We start from the raw sequence: 24,073 nt of genomic DNA, 5'->3' as shown, positions 1-24,073 counted from the left end.
CCCCCCCCCAAAAAAAAATCCTGGGAACGCCCCTGCCCACAGGACTTTGAGAGGTTCCGCCCTCCCGCAGATTTTCGGAAACTTCGATTGGAACCCTCGTCTCGGTGAGGGCATTATGCTTCCTTCCGTCACATGAGCTCTATGGAAGAGACGATTATCTTTTCTCGCTCAGCCCGACAAGAAAAATTGTGACAGAAAAGCTGGAACCTAGGTGAGGGTGAGCCAGCGCGTGGATTCCGAATCCACTGAAGGGAAGACCTGCTCCATCCATTGCGCGTAGGAGCGGGCTAGGGCGGCATTCCTCCCGGTCATCTTATAGGATCGGCGAGGGATGCCCATCATGGGGGAGCTTTGGGAGTTTCGAATCCAGAGGTATACCGAATGCGATTCAGTGGAAAATTTGCCTTGTCGAGGTAAACATAGCCCTTCCAGTGGAGACGTCAGATATGTTCTCTCAGAGATTGTGAGAAGACTCACTCTCCGGGAGATCAGACGCAGAATGGTTCTAGGGCAGCCCGAAGAAAATATTGTAAGGTGGACTCTACCCGCGTCGAACCCAGCTGCGACCGTGATACGACGCCGGAATGAACGGGAGATCCGTCGTCAGGCGGCTGAAGAGTCGAAAACCCCGAGAGGAGACATGGCGTTGGGACGTATGCGTCTCTCTGTCTGTTAGCTCCGATTGGAATCCTAGCCTAGCGGAATCCGATTAGAATCCTAGCCTAGCGGAATCCGATTGAAATCCTAGCGGAAGGGTCGTCTCTCTCACGGTCTTGTCTGGGTCGGGAAGAACCAGAAGGGTACTCTACCTCGGAGATAAATTTCTTGTGTGGCGGGATCGGGACGCTAATTTCGATAGCATGACATTGTGGGATTCAGATGTAGCGAGAAAATCCGGAAAAATCATGTCTCGAAGTGCTGCACTTTGAACTTAGTGAGAGAAGAACGATGAATTTCATCTAGATAGGTGTGAGATTACGGCGGGAGAAAATATCTTCGAGGTCCTCTCACGCTCAGCAACGTAAGCGGCGAGGGAAAATATTCTCTCCCCGATCCTAAGTTCCTCGAAAACCAGACCCGCGAAGGAGCATCTTAGAATACTCGTACCGAAAAGAGTATTGACGAGTAAGTTCTCTTATCCTGATCATGTGAACTGCACCAGCATTGCAAATGTCAATCCCTCGAACGATATCTCCGCCTTGCCTCGAAATCGAGACGGAAACCTCGTTTCTTCTTTTTCTCTCGAAGTCCCCTCGCTGAACCTCCGGGAATAGACTCGCGCCGATTCCATCGGAACGTCTTTCGCGAATGTCCCCTGCGCATGACCAATCGCAGGTCGAACGCTATTATTTCACGGAACTGAGTCTCGACGAGAGGTCACAGAGAGGAGCAACGACTTTGGGGCGTCGTCCCACGGAATCGGAAACACGTATTCCACTAGAACGACGCCAATCTCATCGTGTTCGAGCGTTTGCACATTTCGTAGACGGACCAGCTGTCGCGGACCGTGGTAGCAGCAGAGAGAAGGTGCAGACTTCCCGGACTACACTGCGGAGCATCGAACCGCGTACCTCATCGCAACGATCACCGCAGACCCACAGAATCAGAACACGGCCCGCAAACAGCCCCCGTATGCGAATCGAGCCTCCTCATCTCTGACCTCGGCGATCTCACCATACGAATCGCTGCTCAAAGTTTCGACAAGGCGATGGAGGAGTCCCATGATTCCTCGGAGCACTCGCTCCTCGCATATCATGACATCCCGATATCCCGAGATACCGATATTGGGAGAGTCGCGTTCGGCTGGGTCACGATCCCCCCACCTGGAGGTTCCGGTCGACTATAGGGGAGGATCCCAAGGTCTCTGAGTGAGTCCCTCCGGGATCTGGTTCTGTTTTGAGTGGATCCTGCCGCCGACTCATGCGGAAGATTCGCGTCAGATCCGGGCGTTACGAGGCTAGAAGAGCGCAGCAGGTTGGGGATGCACCAGGACTTCCGGCGATCTCCAGAGGCCGTTCATATCGATCCTCATTCCTCCAGCGGAAAACTTAACGCGGAGGGTTACCAGTCGACCAAGTCGATGATACGGGGGGATTCGGTCGGGCCGAGGTCCCCACCACGCAGAGGATCCGCAGAGACCTCGAACGCGAAAGCCTAGAGCTCCCGAAGCACTTTTCCAGTAAGTTGACGATAAACTCACCCAGGCCTTCTGGGAATGCGTAGCGGGAGACTCCCACGGGGGCTCTCTAGAACTTCAAGTCTCGGATCACTCATCGCGAGCGGCACTGTGTCCCTCGCGATGTCATACCTCATAAGCACTCAGAAAGCATGACTCACCGGAAGAAACTGTCGATCGATGATGTTGGTAGAGATAAGGCGGATGCCATTTCTTCAGTAACTCGCTGCCACTATTCCCGTTGGTTCTTGTGGAGAGTCCCGAGCTAACAATCGGTGCGGCCAGGCTTTCCATGTCCTGTGGAGTGACTATGTATGTCCGCTGTGCTTATGTCGGCCGACGACCTCGATAGCAGTAATTTGGGGTTGACCACAGCGCTTTAGCAGCACTTCAGAGCAGGAAGGAAATGGCAAATATTTTGCCAAACTTGGTTACATGAGCTACTAGTCGATGCGGAAATCGATGGGGGCAAACGGAAGGGGAACGGGCAGATGCTAGATCGAATGGCACTCCAGCCAACCGCTCGCTAGCTTCTCAGAAAAAAAATCACATACCACGTAACGTTGAGCTCCCTCCGCCTTCGCAAAAACAGAATCCACCAAAGAGAAGAAAGCTCCAAGACATAGAGATGAGCTGCGTAACAGCCCACCAACCTAGGGAGTCGCCGCTCTTGCTCCCTCTAGCAACACACCAATAGCGGAGTTCGGTGGGCGGTGCTTTCTCAAGCTGAGATCTCCGAAGTCATCGATGGTTCCGTGGTTACTTGCACACCTCACGGAATCCACTCCGTCGGACAAGCAAAAACCAGAGTTCGACGGTCATTCCAATCACCGACCCTGAGAGGACATGTGAGGAGCTGGGAAAAAGCAGCTCCCCGCATAAGCCATGTTCGCGATGAAGCCGTCGACGAACGAGTTCCCGATAATGACTATCCTCGTGAGAGTCGACCTCCCTAGAGATTCCAACTTGATAACGGTCCCAGCGGTTCGACTTCCGGAAAACTAGTTTCCCCATCGGAAGAGGCGCAGGCGACACGGGAAAAGTACTCTTCGGAAAAGCCTCACTTGAGAGAGTCAGGGGACTTCAGTCGGAGAATCGACATTAGAGTTTGCGTGCAGGCATGGGAGGGAGAACGAAGGAAATTGGAGCTCCGGCAGCGAGCGGGCTGGCTCTCCTCCGAGAGACGGTCTGCGAGCTAAAATGTGTCGTGTGCGGCAGTGAATGCCGAACTTCCTTCCCATGGAATCCTTTTCGATCTCCCCTCCATACAAGGAACCCCTCGTGGGACCCTTATAGCTCTCTGATATCCAAAAATTCCGAGGTAGCAGCAGAGCCACTACCGTGTAGAGGACGTTAAACGTCTCCGGAATGGCCATTCGTTAGACTCGAGCATCGTCATTATCTTCGAACTCAGCTCGTACTTTTAGGTCTCATTATCACTGGTGAAGTCGAACTCTTCACCGGAGTTGGGAAAATATCTTCTTCTGAGTGGAAAATATCTCCTTCTGAGTGGAAAATATCTCCTTCTGAGTGGAAAATATCTTCTTCTGAGTGGAAAATATCTTCTTCTGAGTGGAAAATATCTTCTTCTGAGTGGAAAATATCTCCTTCTGAGTGGAAAATATCTTCTTCTGAGTGGAAAATATCTTCTTCTGAGTTTTGAAAGAGGTGGATGCGGAATTGCGTTGCTAGCCATTGGGCCGTTATGCGCGCTCTAGAAATTCGAAATCGCCCTCTCCCAGGAGCAGGGGCGAATAGGGCGCATAGGGTGTCATTCTTGCCTCCAGGAGTTGATCTGTGTGTGTGGGAATTCCGTAGGAAGTATATGAAGACGTTTCAATTCGCAAAAAAAAAATTGTTCGGAGCCCCAGGGCAATGTCCCGCTACACGGAAATTATCGCAATAACACACGGGTTTACCGGCACGAAAGAGTGATGAAAGAAAAATGACGGAATGTCGAGTCTTGAGCTGTATTTTGGGACTAGAGTCGAGTAATGGAGCCCACGAAACTCGCATAAATTCAAGCGTGGAACTCGGCAAAAAAACCTCGCACGGAATGCTAGGACGCGAAATTTAGTGTTCCACGACTCGCCCTCCGTAGATAAAAGAAGTTGGACAGTAGCAGCCTCGCTCAGAAAACTTTGGGCAAGAAACGGCCGAATCATAAGAATGTCGATCCTCTCAGAGAGATAGAGTGGGCACTCAACGTGGAGCTATTCGAGCATTGACCTCATAGAAGCCATCTATACAGAAGCGTCGAGATGGAAGTATCATATTTGAGGGCATTCTCGCCGAGAGCAGATAAGGTTGGGAATGTCCGGTAATATCCGGGTCCTTCGACGTGTCCCGCTGGCGTAACTGCGGGAGGTGGGCGGACCGCTCTGGGCGCCACTTCTCCGATCTGTTTCAGAAGCGTCATTTTCGGGGAGATTTCAAAGATTTCAGAGAGATTTCGCCCGATAGTTGGAGTTCGAGCTTAAAATCTTCGAGAGGAGCGCTTCTTTCGGTGGTGGCGAGCGGAAAACGCAAGTTCCTAGATGGGTTCCGCATGGAATTCTGGGATGGAATTCTTTAGAAGAGAACTAGCCTCGCGATTGGTCCCGGGCGCCGCTTCGCCACGTTACATCACACATAACTGACGTGTCCCCACAGGCGCCTCCCTTCCGAGCCAATGTAACTTTTGCCACGGAACGCGTGCATTCGAGTATTCTCAGACTAGACCAGAGTGATCTACATATTAAGCTTAAACATTGGTCTTGAAGCTAGGCTCCTCACTTGGTTTGAAGTTGGCGCTGGTCTTATTTCGGGTTATACATATCTATGGCAATAGTCCACAAAAAGGATGACTACCAGAGCATCCCGCGGGAGGTTCGCCCGGTACTCCTGATTGTCTGGAGCATCATGTTCTGCATCGCCTTATTAGTATCTGTACCTACGTAAAAATCATTCCATCCAGAGGATCAGCGGAGGCTCAGAAAACGGCCGATTCGGATCTATCCGTGATTTCTCGTGCACACGATTTAGAATGCACTGGAGTATGAGTCGATAACTCTTGGTCCTGCATTATCCGATCCCGCATGCGGTGGATCGTAGGATCTATCGCCCCATCGGGCTCATATGTCAGCGGCGGGCCTCGACGTGCGTCGGTGTTAGAGGCTTCTTCTGCCGGGCCGCATGGCATTGAATGAGGTCACGGCACAGTTCTGGCATTAGTCATTAGCCGGAATATCTTCTTAGCCCTCTGGGGGCTCCCCAGAGGGCAAAGTCTTCCTCAGCGCCATGGATATATCGATAGGAAATGATTTCGTCTGCGTCCATCCCTTCTTCAGTCTTCCCCTTTTTTTACGCGAGCTCTTCCTCTTCTCTCATCTCCCTGGTCTCAGCCTCTTCCCTCGTTGCTTCTCCTTTCCTTCCGGTCCCGCCTCCTCCGATTTTCCCTTCTCCGTTTACCTCCCTTCAGTCCCTTCTGCTTCTCCCGTCCAAACCCTCTATACATCCGAGAGAAACGTCTCGTATCATGAACTGTAGATATCTCGACCAAAAAGCACCGCGAGGCATCATCTCCGGGACTGATGCGAAAGTATCACCTTCAGCTCAAAAAAGGGGGAAACCATACAGCCCATATTTCAACTACTGAGTGGACAGACGTCTTGGACATTCCCTCAGTGGTCGGTTTGGGATTGACAGATATCCCGTCGATGAATGGATGCTCGGTCGGAGCGTTCGTAGGAATAAATTCTTCACAATCTCTTTTATCGCGAAAAAGGAGGTATATTGGATTCCACATCCATACGGGAAACTCCGTTTCTCAGAGAGAAGCGGACGAATGCTCGGTCGCGGCATGAATGGGGACTGTAGTAGACTTCTGACTTCTCATGCGGTTCATACGCACGCTCGGATTTACCCCGTCTGTATTGTAACAATGACGACTTACACGACTCCGAATATACTGCAACGTACTGTCGAAGGCTCAATTAGAGCAATATGCAATGTGAGCAGCTGGAGACAGAATGAATAATGGGGTGGGGTTCTCACGATACGATCGCACAAGTTCCTGACTGAAGTACTCCAGACGTTGAACTCTGATAGAGCTCAAAACGCATATCTCGTACGGAGATAGTCGAAATCATCGTTTTTCCGAAGTTGTAAGTCAGAAATATTGAGTCTGCTATAGAACCAAGGTCTCCGAGCTCTTTCGCTCTACGGAATCTCCTACCGCTAACAATCGGTCCGGCTCGAGTATCTTCATACCTCTGACTTCGCTAGCTTCGAACTGTCTCCACATGTATCTATGTTCACCAGTAGGTTCTGGAAAGCTATGCGCTCGTCCTCTCATGTCTCAAACATCACGGTCCCCCGTATATCGAGAGTTTTTTCGGAATTGGTTCCCAGAGTGCGCGAGATCGGCCCCCAGAAGCGCTCCTTTGCGACAGTCTTCTACCCGTCTCAACGAGCGGTTTGTCCGTGGATGACCCCCCACTGAGTTGGTTGAGCTTTTGAGGACACATGAATGATGGGGCAGGCTCAAGTCTTTGGGCGCACGGCGGAACTCGGAATCCTCCGAATTTATACCAGGAGTATCCCCGAGGTCGGCGAGCATACGAACGGGGAAGGAAACTCATAGAATTTCAAAAAGCAACAAATTCATCGAGCCGTCCTCTCCTGCGCATCTGCAAGTCATTGATACCGTTGGGAGTACCGGTGATCGCCGTGAATGGAATGAATCCCGCGGAGTTCCTCACGTGACGTTTCCCAAAAGCTCCGGCTACTCTGTTGATTATATCCTTGTCTTTCTTCTCCATCCATTCACTCTCCAAGCGCGATAGAAGAATTATCGGAAAGAGGGACAGCACCAACTATCGAAGACGGGACAGAGACCTCTCAGTCTGATATCGGAAGCAGTGGACCTCGCATGGATCGTTGCTTGATTCCGACCTTGTATACTTTTGATTCCGATTTATTATATTTGCTCGGGCTGACCCTGTGGGTAAGAATCGTTGCAGCGCATCTCCGCGGTCCGATGGCTCTGTCCATCACGATCGCTAGCGCTATCTCCGCGCGCTGTCGGGCCCGCTTGGGACGGAATATCTCGAACGTCCTGCGAGCTGTGATTTTCTCGTTCTCTTCCGCGCTTACGCTGAGCGTCGACGAATGACACCTTTTTTTCCATGAAGCCAGAACCGCTCAAGGAATCTGCTCTCTCCTCTTCGAGCCTGTTCCTTGTTTGACGAAAGTGAATGAATGGCATCAGGGAGGAGAAAGCGGACTCGGGTCGGGGGAGAAGGTAGTATTCACGGCGATCTTCCAAGGCAGACTGGCATCGCTCCCCATCTCGCGCTTGTCCCATCTCAGAGCTTCTGATCCGATACCATGACATGGCATGTTTTTGGGCTCTGGGGTCTCGTCAGCAACTGTCCCGAGCAAGAAATGAAAATAGTTCCCGCTGGCCGCTCATGATGTCACTGCCCAACTAAATACAAACAAACACTCTAATCGACCACCGAATCCAGTCTGCACCTCCATTTTCGCTCGTTTAGCGCTCTGCTTCCGTTCCGCCCTCACTCCTGACTCGCTTGTTCCTCTCGTGTGTTCTCCTCTTCCATTTGCACCGTTCTCATTGACCCGATCACCAAATATCGACGCACAGAGATAAGCGAGCTCGTAAAGTCTGTCGACAGAGCCGCCTCTTGTAATCATTCTCTTCGCCTAACCCAACCGAGAGAAGCGATAGCAGGAAGAGAACAAAGACTCGCTACCTGCTAGCTCCTTTGATAACGTTGATTGGTTTTTGATAAACCTTCGTTTGGCGAAGGTGTGAGCGAACTCCTGATCGAACTCCACCGACTGAGCAAACGCGAGGACAATGCCCAACAGGGTTTGATCTGGCGCTGAGGGTGGGGAGAAAGTGAAATCAAGCGTCCCAATCCCCGTTTACTGCCGTCACCAGCTTCGAATTAGCTCCGAGAAGATATCATCTGAATCATAAATGTGATTTTGGATTCGCTTGTCACACGAGAGTTCGACGACTCTTCGACCATCGATTGTCATCACTCATCACGTCCTTCTGCCCTCGAGAAACCCGGGAGTCGGGATATGAGCTATCCATGAGCTCATCTCTTAGTCAGTTCCATATCTCCCTCATTCATAGCTTCCAAACATTTCGTACGCGGGTTCAGGGTCCGTTGATGATCCCTATCGGGATTAAACTGAGCGGGTGTCTCGTTTCGTTCGCTCCGATAGCGCCCCGGAAAGACGTTGTGGCAGCTAATCAATTGTACTCCACATAGATTATGTTTAATCCATGAGCCCTCACACAGGTGTCCCTCTCTCCATTTTTTGAACGGACCAGTGGAGCCGTAGTTCGGCATCAAGGTCTGTGCCATCAAGAACGTGGAACAACAACCGACGCATCCCCGAAAAATGGAGAACGACTTGAAGTACATGAGGTAAATGCAACTCCGTCAATCTTGTATTCAGCAGAGCTATTCATCTCGTGGCTTTATGGCTGCTATACCTCGTTATCGACATACCGAAGACGCCTCTACCGAAGCTTCGGAAAGCCACCGCTCCCATTCATAGGCAGATCGGCTCTCTCGAACGCGTCTGATCCAAGTCGCAAGACGGCCTAGCGCTCTCGATTCGCCTCTTGTATGGGCATCCATCCCTCTCGAAGCCTGGCACCAATGCAAGGGAAAAGAGAGGAATGCTGTGATAAATAATAGCAATCACAAGAATCGCGATTCTGCAGAACTTCCTTGTCGCCTGCGCTTATCCCCCTTCCGAAAATCAGCTTCCTCGGCTCCGTTCGATCGGTGCGGAATGATGAGCTTTTTCGGTATCTCACTTATGACGAGCGGAACCAACGGAGCTCGTCCAGTCCCCTGGCGGCTATTCCTGTCCTTGAAGGGAGTGTTAGCCATTTGATGCTGTTTCAGCGAGTCACCTGAGAGCATTGTCCGAGAGATCCTTAACGATTCTTCACCTTCGTCCCATGAGCGAGGATTTCCATCGAAGCTACGCTCGCGTTAAGGAGGATGGACGAGAGCGTATCGAGCAAACGATCGGAACTCGATCGACGTACCGGGAGCCTTCTCGCCCCACGCAGGAGGGAGCGCTACGCGAGTGCTGACGGCGACGACGCATGGACGACATGTGTGAAACACATCAGCGAGCAATCGGGACCGCCGACTAAGGACAATTATGTATCTTACAGGTTTTTGGACTATTTCTCCTTGGAAGGGAAATTCGATGAGCTCGTCGGAATCGCGCTCTTCGGCCTAGGCCGGGCTGGAACCATACAACTCCAGGTGTGTCCTTCTGTCCCAGTTTCTCGTAGTCCGATATTAGCCCATGAGCGTTCATCAGTGATAAATTGAAGCAAAATACCGTATCAACGAACCCGGCGGTCCCAGCCACACCCGAAGTAGAGCGGGCCGCCGCTCTTCTGACCAGTATTAGCTGCAGGAGCGCCTCTCAAAGTCGAGTCTCATTCTCCGTCTTAATAATGGAAATTAATGGCGACGGTGTTTGTTGTCACGTAATCTCATGGTGATGCATCGATTTGACGCTCGATAATGCACTCAAGTGGGAAGAGTCTGGTTCTCCCCTGATTGGACTCTGACCTTTTCGTCCCTTGTCTACGTAAGAGCTCGGCTTCCCTGCTCGGCTTGCCGAAAACTTGGCGCCATGAAACTGTACGCGATTTCCCATTATCTGGCTAAGCTCGCGTGTAGACCTTCGACCAAATGTATAAGATAGAGCGTGTGTTTATCCATTATCATCGCCGAGCATGAAATGCAAACAGAATAGAGAAGAGGATGTTGATACACAGTATGTTGTCGGAAGTTTTTGAAGATATCTCAATTGATTGGTTTACTCCTCGAATATCCTCCTGGCGAGGAGTAGCGGGCGTCACCGACTTGGAACACTCGAAGTGCTTGGGATGAAAATTATCGAGACGATCATTCGTACCGTCCCATCTCTCAATATCCGATGACGAACCTGCTCGAGGCGACCTGAAAGGCTTTGAGAAAACGGTGTTGACACCAGATTGAGCCCCAATTCCTTTGGAGGCATACTTGAGAAAATAATATTCCGCTGAGCGGTCTTCCACACAAAGGAAGCTATCTTGCGGAATCTGGCGGAAGGAGTCCAGTGATGCCTATCGCGAGCTATGCTTCCCCTCCAAGTCTATGAGCTCAGGAGACGCTCGTGTTCCCGGTCCTCTACGACGTATGGTCGCTCGTGTCTCCGACAGAAAATTCCCGCCCCCGAGACATTCATACTCGTTGCTGCTCCTTCCGCAGTCCTCATGGGGCCGTCTAATTGGAGGTCACTGGCTGAAAGCGTCGTTATTCCTTCCTCAGAATCTCTTGTCTTGCGTTCGTTCTCAAGTGTGTTACGTCGTTGAAGAGTCGCAAGAAAGACTGCGAGTTGTGGAGGATAAGTACAAGCACAAAATTCCCAATGCAAAATTCGTGAGAGTGACTCACATTTCGAGTCTATTGAAGGATCCCAGGTAAGGATCGATAGAGACACCTAAGAAGTTTTTCGCAATTTATTCGAGCTCATTTCAATTTTTCCCATCACCGGACTGAGCTTCTTATCCTCCTTCCAATCTAGCGTTCGAGCTGTTATTGTTTGCACCCCTACTTTCTCGCACAAGGACATTGTATGCAAAGCCTTGGCTGCCGGTGAGTATTTTTCCTCTAAGAATCCATTGAGACGGGTAAGAATGATTATAGATAATCAATCAGTTAGATAAGTATAGGAAGCAATGGGGACCTATGGTAGGAATCGATGTTGCAACGCTTCGCTGGAAAATAGTTTCCGCGGGTTCGGAAGCTCCCCGGAAGGAACATAGGATTACGGGCTCCAGTGTGTCGAGCCCTCAAATCAGCATCGGGACATCGCAATTTTAAAAGGAGCGACCTATTGTTCACTTCTCTTCTCTTTTATCGTCAGGGAAACATGTCTTCTGTGAGAAACCGGTTGCAGAGACGAATGAGGATGTTCGAGAATGTTACAATACCGCGAAGGCCCACAACGTGAAATTATTCTGTGCCTTCAACAGAAGGTAATGCCCGCCGCCGCCGCCGGTCAGGTTGCGATTCCGGAACGATCTTGTTGATTTGCTTTAAAGGTTCCGTGAGCCTTCCATTCAATCGTTTGCAGATATGATCCCGGCTTGAGGAGTATCAAGAATAAGGTGCTCAAAGGCGAACTCGGTGACGTCTATCTGATTAAAACGACGAGCAGAGATTCTCCTATTCCAAGCATCGAGTATCTACGCTCGTCTGGAGGGATTTTCCATGACTGTGCAGTTCATGACATCGACGCCGTCTGCTGGCTGATGGGGGAGAAACCAATACGGGTCCAAGTGAGTATGGGCTTTCATCTTCTGATTGGACTCAGCACTAGTATACATAGTGTATCGGACCTTCTGAATCGAAAATTCGCTCCCAGGTGTTCGGGTCGTTGCTCTCCCCGCCTCTGAAAGAACTCGAGGGTCGCGATTTCGATACGGTCACAATAAGTTTCCAATTCGCGTCGGGAAAACTGGCCCTGATTGATCTGAGCAGGAACGCCTGCTATGGATACGATCAGCGTTGTGAGGTCAGTGAAATGGAATTTTCCTGCCTATGTTTTGCCTTTTCGCGACCCTCCAATAGGTCAGAACATACACAAAGGATCCTTCCAGGTGTTCGGTAGCAAGGGTATGTTGGAGAACCTGAATAATCGACCCAATGGTATTCAGCAGCAGACTTACAATGCTACGAAGCAGGATCCGATTCTTTACTCATTCCCTTCGAGGTGGGCATGCGAAAATTCCATACGACTACAACGCATGTGCCGATCTGCAAGAACTTCGTAAAATTCCGCGATCGTTCAGGGGGAGTAATTCTGTTCCTTTTCAGATACCAAGAATCCTATCAAATTGAATTGCAATATTTCCTGGATCTAGTGGTGGGTAACGCCAAAGAAGAAGTTCTCCAAGAGGATGTTCTCGCTGTGACAAGGATTGCTTCTGCCTGCGAGAAATCCGCTAAAGAGGGGATCGTAGTCAATTTGGATTGGTAGAAACGCTCTCATGCGGCGCTCGTCAGGTCAACAACATACCTCAGTAACACCGTAGATTCTGTGGACCTACATATATTTTCCCGTCATTCTCCACATTAGAATAGCATGCGGAGCACGGTCATACTGATGATGGATCAAGCGAGAATCAACGTTATTCATTCTGAGTGTCTTCGGGTGCGAAACCAGGCCCAAATTAAGGGTAGGAGAATCCTGCAATAAACTCGGGCTTGTGCTCCACAATTTTTCGGTCTCTAGTGCACTCGCAGAATCCTTACACCCGCGAGCTATTCGTCCCACAATCGGGGAAATCTCATTTGATATGTAGCTGAGAGCTCCGCGAGTTTCTGAAGTCATCAACTATTCTTGCAACAGAGTCTTACCTTCGGAGCGAAACCCGCTCCTCCAGTGAAGCAGGGTTCCTCCGAATATTCTCCCGCGTTCCGATCCGGGTCATGGACCGTATCAGACTTACGGAGCGCAACGCCTTTTCCCCGGAAGAATGAGTCTTTGATCAGGAATAGCATCTCGAGGTGTTGTGCCGTGGATCACAAATGGTGCGCCCTTATCGATGCTTTCGTCAGAGTGGTCGGGAAGGGTATTAGCTTTCTGTCGGTGTCGAGTTATCTCTGGGTGCTACGTGGACACGAGATACCTAATGCAGGGGTTCTTAACCTTTTTTACCCCGCGGAACCCCACCAGGGAAACCTTATTACTGGCTTCGGACTCTATCTTTCCAAATTTTCCCCTCAATCACCTCAAGACCTTCGACCACGATCGCATGAAGTATCCTGCATGCATTAGAGCTTAGAAAATTCATTCCAACTCGATAAAATGAATAAAAGTCTGAGCAGCCGAGCAGGGGCTCGCGGAAACCTAGGGTTCCGCGGAACCCAGGTTAAGAAGCTCTGACCTAATTCATCAGACGATGCATGCCATAGGCACCGATACCATTCGTTGATTGTCGTCACTGAGACTTGCAAATGTGATGATGGAGATTGTGATGCGTGGAAATTACTTCCTCCGCAGAGAAAGCATCTTGGCGCGCTTTTTCGCTTCCCGAGTGCCATATTCCAAGCAGAGTTTCGCAAGACGCAGCGCGTGCCTTGCTTATTGCCCCATGGCGATCGCAGCGCGGATATTCCCGTCGGTATGAATTACAAACTGCATGGCAAGAGCGTTGTGCTCCTCCCTGGTCCACACGGAATGACTAGGTCTCATGCTTGACATTTCTTCATTGATGGCTCCCTCCCTCTGATCTCTCCACGGAGTCTCCCATTGGATCATATCGTATGGATATTTCAAGGGAAACCACAACTCTGAGCTCGAGAGCCGCTCAGCAGCAGAGAGTCTCAGCGCATCACCTACCAATGAATGAAGTCAGATCTGCGTTGCGGGATCGAATAAGTTGGGAACGGTGGATCAGACTTGGGATTCAGAGTTGGTTTCATTGAATCACCTATCCTCTCATTTTGGAACGGTAGAATCAACCTGCACATTGTGTCATCGGGGAGGCGGGATCGATCAATTGCCCGTGAATGCTCACCGAGAGAATCACCGATACTTTCATAGGTCGTCGACGGGATGAGCCCCGGATTCTCCTTCGGAAAAATTGGAGACACGGTTTGTTTCCTTGATTCTTGACCCGAGCTACAGGCGAAAGGCGTAGCTAACGGGGCCAACATCCCTACCGCTCTCGGGAGTGACATCATGAAAATTTCCGATAAAACGCCAGTTTGCGCCGTTGTGTGGACTGGGAGCTGTTCTTTCCGAAATGGAGCTCTGAAAGACGAAGATCTTCGGCGGAAAGTCAAGGGATCGAGCCGAATAAGCGTAACGATCCCGTGGTACGCGCCGCGCGCCGCATCGCCGAGCTATGCCGCTCTTCCAGACTAATCATTATCGACTAACACGGAACATCATAATTCCTGTGAGGTGAGGCCCAGCTGGGGCTGGGAGGTGCCGTCGGGATTGTCCGACTTGCTTAAAATTCCCTTGAGAACATTAAAAAGCTAAAAATCAAGGAGTGCCAAGAGACGTAAATCAAGAGCCGCTGATCCAGGATTAACACGAGATTTATTATTGGCGAGTCGGGCCGATCCAAGGCACCATGTGCGGACTCACAAGGAGTTGAACTAGATGATCGGAGCATTTTTCCGGACTATATGGTCCAGTGACTCATGATGCTCTGGTTTGCTGGTTCTACGGAGTCGAGCCATTATTTCCGAAGGGCACGCAGAAAAGTGATACGGTTGATCCATTGTACCACTCACTGCTTTGACGGCATAGGTGCGGTTTCCATTCATCGGACAGTCTCACTCATGGATTCGACTACAACTATTAATTCACTAGTTTCCAAGGATAAACTGAGTTTAGTTGCATCCAGGCGAGACACCGCTGGACAGCTCCTCGATCTTACATAACCAGCGAACTATATCACAGAATTCAAATGCTCCTGAGACAATTCGGAAAGATTGAGGCAAGAAGCTGGTCATCTCGATCAGCGGAGGATCGAGACACAGCCGAAAGATTCCAGATATACAGTGCGCAATTCGATGGCACAAGTGATGAGAGCATGCTCATCGCCTCAAGATCAAATGCGAAGGCTCTTCTCTGGCGTCGGTATGTGTTGGGAAGAGCATTGCTCCGAGAGCGGATCAACAGGACCACGAAGAAATGAACGTCAGAGCCTGTAAAAAACGGCCCATCATTCGATCTACGATTTCCGTTCTTCGGACAACTCCTCGGAAGACAGGATTCCGGAAAATTACTCGAACAAATTGAACATAAGAGGAAGCGTGTTCACATAGATGAAACAAGAGAGAACATGGGGGCGATGGATATCACGCGCAACAATCATTATAACTCACATCGTATCAGTATAGTCTATGACCATGGGACTCCGCTACGCTGTAACGGCTGCCGTATGCTCGTCTTTCGAGAGAGCTGCTGAGGTATTTGGCCAATGGATTCCGTCTGATGTGAGACGTTGGTCCTTCCCCAAACTCAGCGAGTGACTGTCGCCTGTAGTCCGGTTGTCTGGAGCAGATGCTCAGAATTATGAGAAATGGGTGAAGTGGCGAGAAAACGCTACCTCGGTACTCCGACATCGTCCGGTTGAATATCACTTTACCTTTCACAACGCGGTTTGATATTCTCCGGGGAGAAGCCCATCACATTCGTCGGAGAACGCAGTCTTTGTGCAAGGTGCGGTGCTTTAGGCTCGATGGGATCTCTCTCAAGAACGGGCTTCCGGGGCGGGAGGAGCAGCAACGATTGTTCGAACGGGACTCGCGTTCCCGGACCAAGACGTCTCTTGTGCTGCTGATTGATTACAGGCTCTATGATCGATTCCTTCATCGGATGCTGATGGAATCTGCTACGGAAGGAGATACACACTCGTTAAATGAACGATTGAATTCGCTGAGCCTGTGGGGAAAGAAAGCGGCGGACCCATGAGGTGTAGCTCGAGAATTCGAGGTCTCGGAGATTCCAACGAGCTCCTCGTAAAAGACCACGGAGGTCGAAGACAAGACTGAGAAAGAAAAGTCATCCGAGATTCTTGCTTGAAGCGTACAGCTCTTGTCTGAGCTAGCGAAGCCAAAAAACATGGTGGGCCCAATGCCTTCGGGAGAAGCGCGCTGCTTGGTCAGGCATTCGGTATGACGACAGCGGACACCGATCAGATCTTGCTCGCAAGGAAGCTCTGATTGGGAGAGCGGATTCGTCTCCGGATCATGAGCAACGCGAGATTCCATTATTCACACATCACCCTTCGTGTCTACGGAAATCGCTAGGCTCGGCGAAGATTCATTTGACGAAATCGAGAACGACCAATTCGATCTCGTGTTGTGGTCATCCTTATATGAAACCCGCGGCGGTTAGCCAAATCGACTCTTTGTAGTCCCTCGACTCTGAGCGAGTCGAGAGCCAGGCCGGCAGGGGACAAGCAACCTTTCGGGTTACTCGGAAAGCTTATGCCCGTCCGATGGAAGGGCTGAGCTTTTTCAATACTGTTACGAAGAGCCTTCCTTCCTCCAGGAGAGAATTGCTGCATTAGTAGCCAGACCCTAGTCGGCGGTAGGGCACCAAGCTTAGTCGCCAGTTGCCGCCCTTCTTTCTAGTGCGCCTTTCCTGCCTGTAAGTAAGAAACGACGGCGTTTTCCTTGTCGGCCTGCTACAGAGAGATCTGGATGCAATCTGTGCGCGGTAGCACTCGTTTCCTGAAATTCTGCGGCAAATCGTACTGATGCCTGAACTTAACTGACTTCCCCCGCTAAATATCCGCGTTCTGTCGGCAGCGAATTTCAAAATGCCTTTCGGACCAACGCAGAAATTCCCCTGTCCCAAGTGCCACAAAAATGTCTATGCGGCCGAAGAGATGCTGGCAGCAGGTGCGAAGTTCCACAAGTCGTGTTTCAAATGCGGACTGTGCAACAAGAAGTAAGTCTCGACTCGATTCCGGGAGTCTCTGCCTTTCGATGATGAAGCTTTTCGGAACGCCAAGCAATCAAAACTTCTAATCGTTCTAGGCTAGACTCGACGAATGTTGGAGACCACGGCGGAGACATTTTCTGTAAGCAGTGCTATGGGAGGAAATTCGGACCGAAAGGTTACGGATTCGGCGGTGGAGCCGGCTGCTTGAGCATGGATAAGGGTGAACATCTGGGAAACAAAGAAACCCAGATGGACAACAAACCTCTGGACGGCACATACAATTGATCGGCGTCGAATGCGTATCGTTTCCTAGTCTATACCCCACGTCAGAATGCTGAGAGTAATGTTGAAAATATCAGGGCGTATGCCGCGTTATTCATAGATTTCTCATCGAGAACTCTTTTTATATTCAGACGGCAATCCCGCTAAGGTGCCCGAAACTCCCTTCATTGCGATTCCCTATTTTTGCATGAATTAGAAATGTTCCGATACACAGCGAGCGCGGACCCGAAGGCATAGTTCGATCGAATTGTCTCAAGAATCGGTTTTGTGTTAGCAACTAGCCCGAGGGAAGTCTGCTCGCCCGGTTCCGTGGACAAAACTTTTCCTCAATGTCCCTGTCTATTTTGGGCGTAGCATATGCGGAGGAAAATGGAGGAGAATAAAACACCTCGAATGTTTCCGAGCAGAATCCGAAAGAAGCGGCCGTGTCATACATAAATCTGTCGTCGACGATTTCCGTGCGACGCAAGACCGTCGCGTCATCGCCCGCGAGAAACTGTCAGAATGACTGGGTTTCCAACGGTCCTCGTAGGGCGTAAAATTGATGAACAACGAATCTATCGAAGCTTACTCTCCGCTATTTCACATCGAGAGCTCTGAATTTCCTTACCCGGAGCGTGTTGGCACCTGGGTCAGCGGTATGTCTCGTCTCACTGGTATCACACCAGTCGGGAATGAGATGGGTCTCTCGTGGGCTCTAGCGGTGCGGCCCGCTTCACCTCCTTTCTTCACTTCAGTTACCAATTGGAGAGAGCTTGAGCCCGATCCCACGTAGGATGCGGGCTGAGGTAGATTTTGGGGGACAGCGACATCGTGATAATTGCTATTACCCAATGACCGCAATGGCTGTGGTCCATGTTGTCCGAAATAGGTCATTGATGCAGATGCATGCGAAGTAGGTTTCGAGTGGGACCTCGGCTCCAGCGAAGTGGACGTTTCTTCTCGGTGTTTCTCGGCTTGAGATGAGGTTGTGCGTCTCTGCAGAATCGAATCCACTTGAATCGAATCGTTCTCAGCGGCGAAATTGGCCTCGGTCCGACTCTACGATCGTTTACCTCTTTCACTCTCGAACATTCTAAGAGTTTCGATCTTCGGTGAATACTCACTGTTTCACCCATATGGAAGTGATCCAAGCGTTGCTGGAGGAAATCCATGGATCTGTGACGTGTTCTCTGTTTTCCATCGGGGTGAATTCCATATCGCTCCGCCGCTCTGAATATCGCGCCGGAACATTAGCATTACGAGCGATGGAGCCACCGTCGGGACACACCTGGATACTGAATGCAGAATGAAAACAATCATCACCTGTAATTCCATTCGTCGTCTGAGGTCTCGACCGTAGCCTCTTGGTCCAAGTGATGTTTCGAGCTGCGGGACGCGAATGGAATTTCCTCCGATCCCACCCCGGACGAGCTCTTGCCTGGAAGACATCGACAGCGGTCATCGAAACATTCACCCTGCATCGGCCGGGACGAATCCGTAGGCAAGAAGCTCTCGTCCCAACGAGAGTCGATTCATTGCTCGAAATTCTCTGCAGGGGATGCTTTGCGCGAGAACGGATCGCCTCTCGATCACTGAGAAATTGTCCGGACCATAAACGTATCTATTGTATCATCTCTTTGCCCTGAGCGAGGGAGCCTGACTTACGCTGGGGCGACGCTACGGTCGGGAATTTTCCTTCATGGTCCGTCTTTGGCAGCGCAGACTCGTCAGCAGATTGAGCAGACTCGTCGGAAGGGTTCGTACGTCCAACAATGTTTTGATTAGTCGATCGCCTAGGTTCGCAATCAAGGGAAACATGAAGATGGCTCTCAACCGGGATGGAAGGGGTTTCCCCGCGATGAGCGTCGTCAGAACCGAATCATTGGTGGAAACTATACTGGGATTAAGGGCCGGGTACTCACCGGAAGTCTATGCCCAACAAATTGCCTTGCTTGCGACAAACTGTGTCATAGTCTTTCGGGGGCAGGAGGAGCGGAGGTTTTTGAGTTTTAGTTTGCAGGCCATGATTCGTCCCGGCTAATTTCGCTTTCAGTTCCTGCGCGAGAGAGTCGTACAGGCGGACCACACGAGAATCCGGCGGGGGCGTCACTGCGAAATTATCGGGCTCCTCATGCAAACGCGCTGATTTTTCGCGGATTTCTGCCGTCGATAGTCCGCGCATCGAACGGGCTATATTGAACACGTTCTCAGCCGAGCCACCGTAGTCTTCGTCGCTGTAAAATAATCTGTCTCATTTATGTTCCATGAGGTTGGAGTCGATTACAACATGGTCTGGTCCATGGCTCATGGCCTGAGACCTCTGTTCGTACTTTCTCGAGATTTCATCCTCGGCGTCTCCTTCGAAGTCAGGATCTTCTTCGTCTGTGCGTGTGCTCCTCCCATCGGAACCGATGCGTCTCTGGCAAGATCCATTGGTCGGATTGGACACACGGGGCGGTCGTAACCCATGTGGAGAGAATCCAGACTGGAGAACATCCGTACTTGACAGATTCTTTAACTCAGAACTTTTCTGAGCTTCAGCCATCAGTTGTGTCAGCTGGTACCGAAGTGAACGTGCGGTTTCCACTGAATCACATCTGTCCCGGGAAGAAACCGGACTTTATTTCAAACACAGTCAGCATCTCATCGTGTTATGGTGACATGCTAAGCATTGATTGCACCTAGCGGATGGGCTCAACGACTACCCACCGATAAGCATGAATATGCACGGGACATTTCGTAACAGGATTCTGGATGAGCAGGGTGCAACAGACAATGTCTTCATGAGGAGGCTCTGCCCGCATCACCCATGCAACGGAGTGCGGCGGGATCAGGTGTTTCATCTACGAATCATAATCTGTTTTATTGTTGAAAAGCAACTCCTGATGAATCGTCCCACATTTTGGGTGGAGAGGTGAATTCAGACCGTATTTGAGGTTGTGACTCGATCAGATCGTATTTCATTGCGAAATATTCAAACAACGTGAGCATCGCAAACCTCAATGAAAATTCAATTCCAGACGAGCTCGCCATAAAATTTGCTCACCTGATCTTTTTTCGAAGTCTTGGAGCGGATGATGTTCTGAACGATTTTCAGTCCTTTGCAGCTCACCTGCAGGTGATAGTTTCTGGAGTTATCGAAATCAAGATTCTAGCCGTGATCCTCCACAAAGGACCGGGCTCTGGAGGCAGGTGCGCCGGGGGTTTTGTTCTGTACATCTTGTGAGCCCGAGGACACACGTCTAGAGCCGCATCTATGGGCTCGCTGGATCCCCGAAAGCAAGTTCGGCACGGCTCGCGTCCGAATCGGACAGATATATGAATCATTTGCCAATGCAACAAGCGGCACATGAAGCGTGAGTCGTGGGTGTTACGGGAACAAGAGAATTTCTCCAGCCTGAGTCGGCGACGTCTTGGAGTGTATCCTATGACTGGCAGGCTCTGAAGACACACAATTCTAGACTCTTCCCGTATGGGGGCGGGGGAAGGGGGAATCCCGGAATATTCCCGCGATGTCGTACAGAATAGACGAGCCGAATGATGATACAATGTGGACTTGACCCAAGACTTCGCAGATAGAAGAGTCGAGCAAACGGCTCTCCGTTCTTACCTGTAGCGTCACTTTCGTAGGTTCGAGTTCTTTCTCTCGATCCAGTAGGTACTTGAGCACTGGACGAACAAAGCGGTCATCTTGGGCTCCACGAGCCTCTTGGGCTCCCAAGAACCACACGTAGAATGATTGCTTCTTCATATTGGCCTTTCCGTCCACGGCAGCGGCAGTCGTCGGATCAGCGGCTGATAGCAAGGTCGTCGTCGAAGACATAGACGAGTGACGATTCTCGCTGAGACGAGGAGCATTTCCTGATATCAGATTCATCGCCAGGATATTCGAAGCTTCATCATGCACATACAGGACAGGCAACCATCATATCAATTTTTCACGTCCAAGAAGAATCTTATACGGCGGAAACTGCTACGCCGCCACTTTCGGGTACCCGATTGGAAATTTTGAGCGATGAGTAAAGGGAGCAGATCGTTGATTATAATAGCAACCGTTTACTCACCGAGCGCCCGCACCGGCGGATACTTTTGGTGGTGGCGTCGAGTTCCGAGGGACGGATGTGGTTCACATGTTGGATACCTGGAAGAGATAAAACGGAATCAGACTCCAGGGCGGTTCCGCTATAGATTTCACTGACAGCCCTCCGCTCACGGGAGAGACATCGAGGACATGTTAGGCATAAAAAGCTCCAATGGAAAGAAATCGTCCGAGTCGGAGCTGAGACAAATAACATGACGGTCGTCGAGCACATGGAGAGAGGAAGATTCGACCCGGGCAGTTTTCGAGAAAAAATTGACTATTCCGATGGCATTCAGAAACTCGAAAGCAGTTTTTGCGCACTGCAGCAGCGACCGTACGTATTCAAAGGGTGTGACTCATTATTATTCCGTTCGAATAATTCTCCAAGAGTGATACAGCGAGCCCGAATATCAACCACTCGCTTTAGTTTTTTAGACGAGGTTTTCCTTCCCGTCAGACAGTTTCAAGGGACATACGACCCTCTCTCTCCCACAGGAGCCTCAGCCGGTCGCATTCGAGTAATGTCGACTGAAAAAACGTCGGTCGACACCTTCAACCGCTTATTCATTCCGTTGGCCCGCCACGCGAAATTCCAACAAGCGCGCCTATTGCCGAGACTCCGACGCCCTCCGATCGCAGCTCTGAGATTGGAGGCACGGATAGCGAAGAATCAGCTCCCAGAGGAGCCTAAATTAATTATCCGCCGTGTAAAAGTGGAAAAGGGTCGCTCCTAAGCGACAGACGAATGCACACACACACACACTCACTCGGAGAGTCTTCAGCTGCTAACCACATCGGCTCACGGAAGTTTCGAGGCGCTTCCTCACTCGCCATTTGGCTTAATGTACATCATCAACATCACATTTTGTGGGAAGGTGCGAAACTATTTTGAGCCACTTGTGCATTTTGCTCCGTAGTCCAGGTCACGCGAGGGATGTTCTCGGATGTTTGCAAGGTTGAGAGATTCTGCGGGGAGCAGTTTCGAAAATTCGACAAAAGTTCAAATCGGTGTTTACCCTACATCGTTTAGCTGGAGCGCGAGCGTTGAGCTCAAGGCGCTCGGATGAGCGCTCCACCTCACTTTAGGTGTTCGGTCGATTTCGTTTCGGTTTGTATCGTGAATTACCGCCTTTTTCCAATCTCGTCCGCGTGTTTTCGAATGGGAACAGAGTTCTATCCGAATCTACTGTTCCATCTCCCGTGCCCACATCGCAGGGTTCAATTTGCGCTAGTCTGCCAAGAGAACAAATGAAAATGTGCACGAAGTATTCCATTGTAAGTCTCTCCCACCCACTTACAATCCCATCCCACGACGATGACGACGACGAGGAGCAGAGTACCTGGCGAGAGCGGCACAGCGTACGCCGCCGACCTTCTTCACCCACCAGGCGGAAGCGCTCATGAGTCCCCTGTAGCGAGAATTTTCATTCGAGAACACCGCGCATGGAGACTTGTTGCTAAGGCGGCATCATTCCTCCTTGATGCATGAATCTTACACAAGTTCCAGGGGCAGCCATTCGAATCTCGCGAGAAGATGCAGATGCGAACTCACTCACAGGCTCCATCAATCATTCTCAGATGTCTAGCAGTTTTTCTCGTTTCAATATGTTCCGCCATGGCTATCAAAGCATCTCCCGCCCAATCGATGGGTTCGATATCATCCCGGAGACCACGGACGTCGAAGGGGAGAGAGATACAATGCGGACTTGACCGAATGAGCCCACTCAGGGCTGCTGAGAAGATTCCCTTCAACTCCTCCACATCCGTTCCGTACATTTGATTCCTCTCCGTCCGTCGGAGGAGCTTATTCATTAGGCTCGGAACAGACATGCAGTCCGGTAATGGATATGATGATGAGTTTGAAGACCCAACAAATCCCATTCGTCCACCAGTGATGTTTTGAATGCATTTTTCTAGGCAATGTAACATTTCTTCGTCTGTTCTTACATCATGTTTTCCATCGGGCATCCGATTGGAGTTACCCGCGAGAAGAAACCGGGGTTTCCTCGTGAGGACATCCCGTCCTCACGCGCCGAGTTAAGCGGAGCCCTTGATGTGATATTATCTCCATCAGGAAGGGTTCTCCGATCGTTTTGGTCGGAACCTGGCATTGATCGTCTCCTTTACATCCCGTCGTCAGGATCTGAACACCCTCATTCGATGGGAAATCACCTAGCCCATGATCAGTCTCAACGATTTACAGCCTCGCTTTCGGGACCTATTTAAAATCGATCAGATGTAATTCGCCGCTCCAATGAATCATTTCAAGCAAGATTAGCGCCTCAGATATCCTTTGGCTGGATACTGAAGAAAATGATCACTGAAATTGATTCCGCAGTAAAACTCCTGAGGATCGTATCGCTCGATATTCAGCGGTAGGAACGATTCGGGCTTTTGTTCGCCGAGCGATTGAGGAAGCTAAAAATTGCTCACGAGAGCCTTCGGGCTCGTATTCACTTCAGTGCAGTTGAAGAAGCTCGAACATTCTCGCCCTCCCGCGCAAAATTCGATGAACGAATGCGAGTCCTCATAATGGAAGCCCGGACAATTCTTATCAAGAACGAATCAGCAACATGGGGAACAAGCTTGACCGAGCGATTTGTAGCTGCACAAGCTCGCCGGTGGGCCCGTCACAATTTAGTGGTGTGTTATCCCGTCTTCAATTCATGAACAACAGTGGGCACGGGCGGGCGGCCATCCGCTCAGGAAGCTCTCAAATGCGATCGATACCTTTTAAGAGCTCTCCCTGTTTCTGATCGCCTGATCCACGGTTGGGCTTGATGGGACCCAAACAGCAGTGCGCCAGCAGCAGCGGGGAGAATGCTGCTTTCATTCACAAGAGCTAGTCCGAGCAAAACACATTTCATTCTAGCCTTCGTCTCTCGCCGAATATCGAATGGCGCGTATTCTTGAAAGTCCCGGCTTTCGCAATCGTGTTGATCTGATCCACCTACGTAGGCGATGAATTCCAAAAGCTGCGGCCGGCTCTCAGGAGAACACATCTCGAGCCGAGGTACTCATCGGTGTCGGCTCCCGTA

At 50.5% G+C, this 24,073-nt stretch overlaps 3 protein-coding genes across 3 annotated transcripts in view; 2 read left to right on the top strand and 1 right to left on the bottom strand.

Annotated features, from left to right (window-relative positions):
* LOC108864243 (protein C-ets-2-like) overlaps window positions 1-2,470 on the bottom strand; it is a 5,974-nt gene extending 3,504 nt beyond the window's left edge. The window contains exon 1 of the mRNA XM_018639463.1: window positions 2,338-2,470. Within this exon, the coding sequence (XP_018494979.1) occupies window positions 2,338-2,470 (133 nt within the window). The remainder of the gene's footprint in view (window positions 1-2,337) is intronic.
* Window positions 2,471-8,551: 6,081 nt separating this feature from the next.
* On the top strand, window positions 8,552-12,465 carry LOC100905188 (uncharacterized oxidoreductase YrbE). The gene is made up of 9 exons (XM_003743139.1): window positions 8,552-8,622; window positions 9,390-9,483; window positions 10,543-10,694; window positions 10,799-10,869; window positions 11,141-11,252; window positions 11,351-11,555; window positions 11,642-11,791; window positions 11,877-11,989; window positions 12,094-12,465. Exons 1-9 carry the CDS (start codon window positions 8,597-8,599, stop codon window positions 12,254-12,256), a joined length of 1,086 nt encoding a protein of 361 aa, XP_003743187.1. The 5' UTR covers window positions 8,552-8,596; the 3' UTR covers window positions 12,257-12,465.
* A 3,990-nt stretch (window positions 12,466-16,455) lies between these two features.
* Window positions 16,456-17,352, top strand: LOC100905046 (muscle LIM protein 1). The gene is made up of 2 exons (XM_003743138.2): window positions 16,456-16,696; window positions 16,786-17,352. The coding sequence occupies exons 1-2, from the start codon at window positions 16,566-16,568 to the stop codon at window positions 16,973-16,975; spliced, it is 321 nt and encodes a 106-aa protein (XP_003743186.1). The 5' UTR covers window positions 16,456-16,565; the 3' UTR covers window positions 16,976-17,352.
* Window positions 17,353-24,073: the final 6,721 nt, after the last annotated feature.

This window comes from Galendromus occidentalis, unplaced genomic scaffold (assembly GCF_000255335.2).
Source record: "Galendromus occidentalis unplaced genomic scaffold, Mocc_1.1 scf7180000077440, whole genome shotgun sequence".
Lineage (NCBI taxonomy): Eukaryota > Metazoa > Arthropoda > Arachnida > Mesostigmata > Phytoseiidae > Galendromus > Galendromus occidentalis.
This window is presented reverse-complemented; position numbering and strand designations above follow the sequence as displayed.

Bases quoted from the DNA above. Each gene is read 5' to 3' on its own strand.
- LOC100905188 (XM_003743139.1), top strand. From the start codon at position 8,597: ATGGAGAACGACTTGAAGTACATGAG. The intron at 10,695-10,798 runs GTAAGGATCGAT...CTTCCAATCTAG, and splicing joins AGTCTATTGAAGGATCCCAG to CGTTCGAGCTGTTATTGTTT. The intron at 11,253-11,350 runs GTAATGCCCGCC...AATCGTTTGCAG, and splicing joins TTCTGTGCCTTCAACAGAAG to ATATGATCCCGGCTTGAGGA.
- LOC100905046 (XM_003743138.2), top strand. From the start codon at position 16,566: ATGCCTTTCGGACCAACGCAGAAATTCCCCTGTCCCAAGTGCCACAAA. The intron at 16,697-16,785 runs GTAAGTCTCGAC...TAATCGTTCTAG, and splicing joins TGCGGACTGTGCAACAAGAA to GCTAGACTCGACGAATGTTG.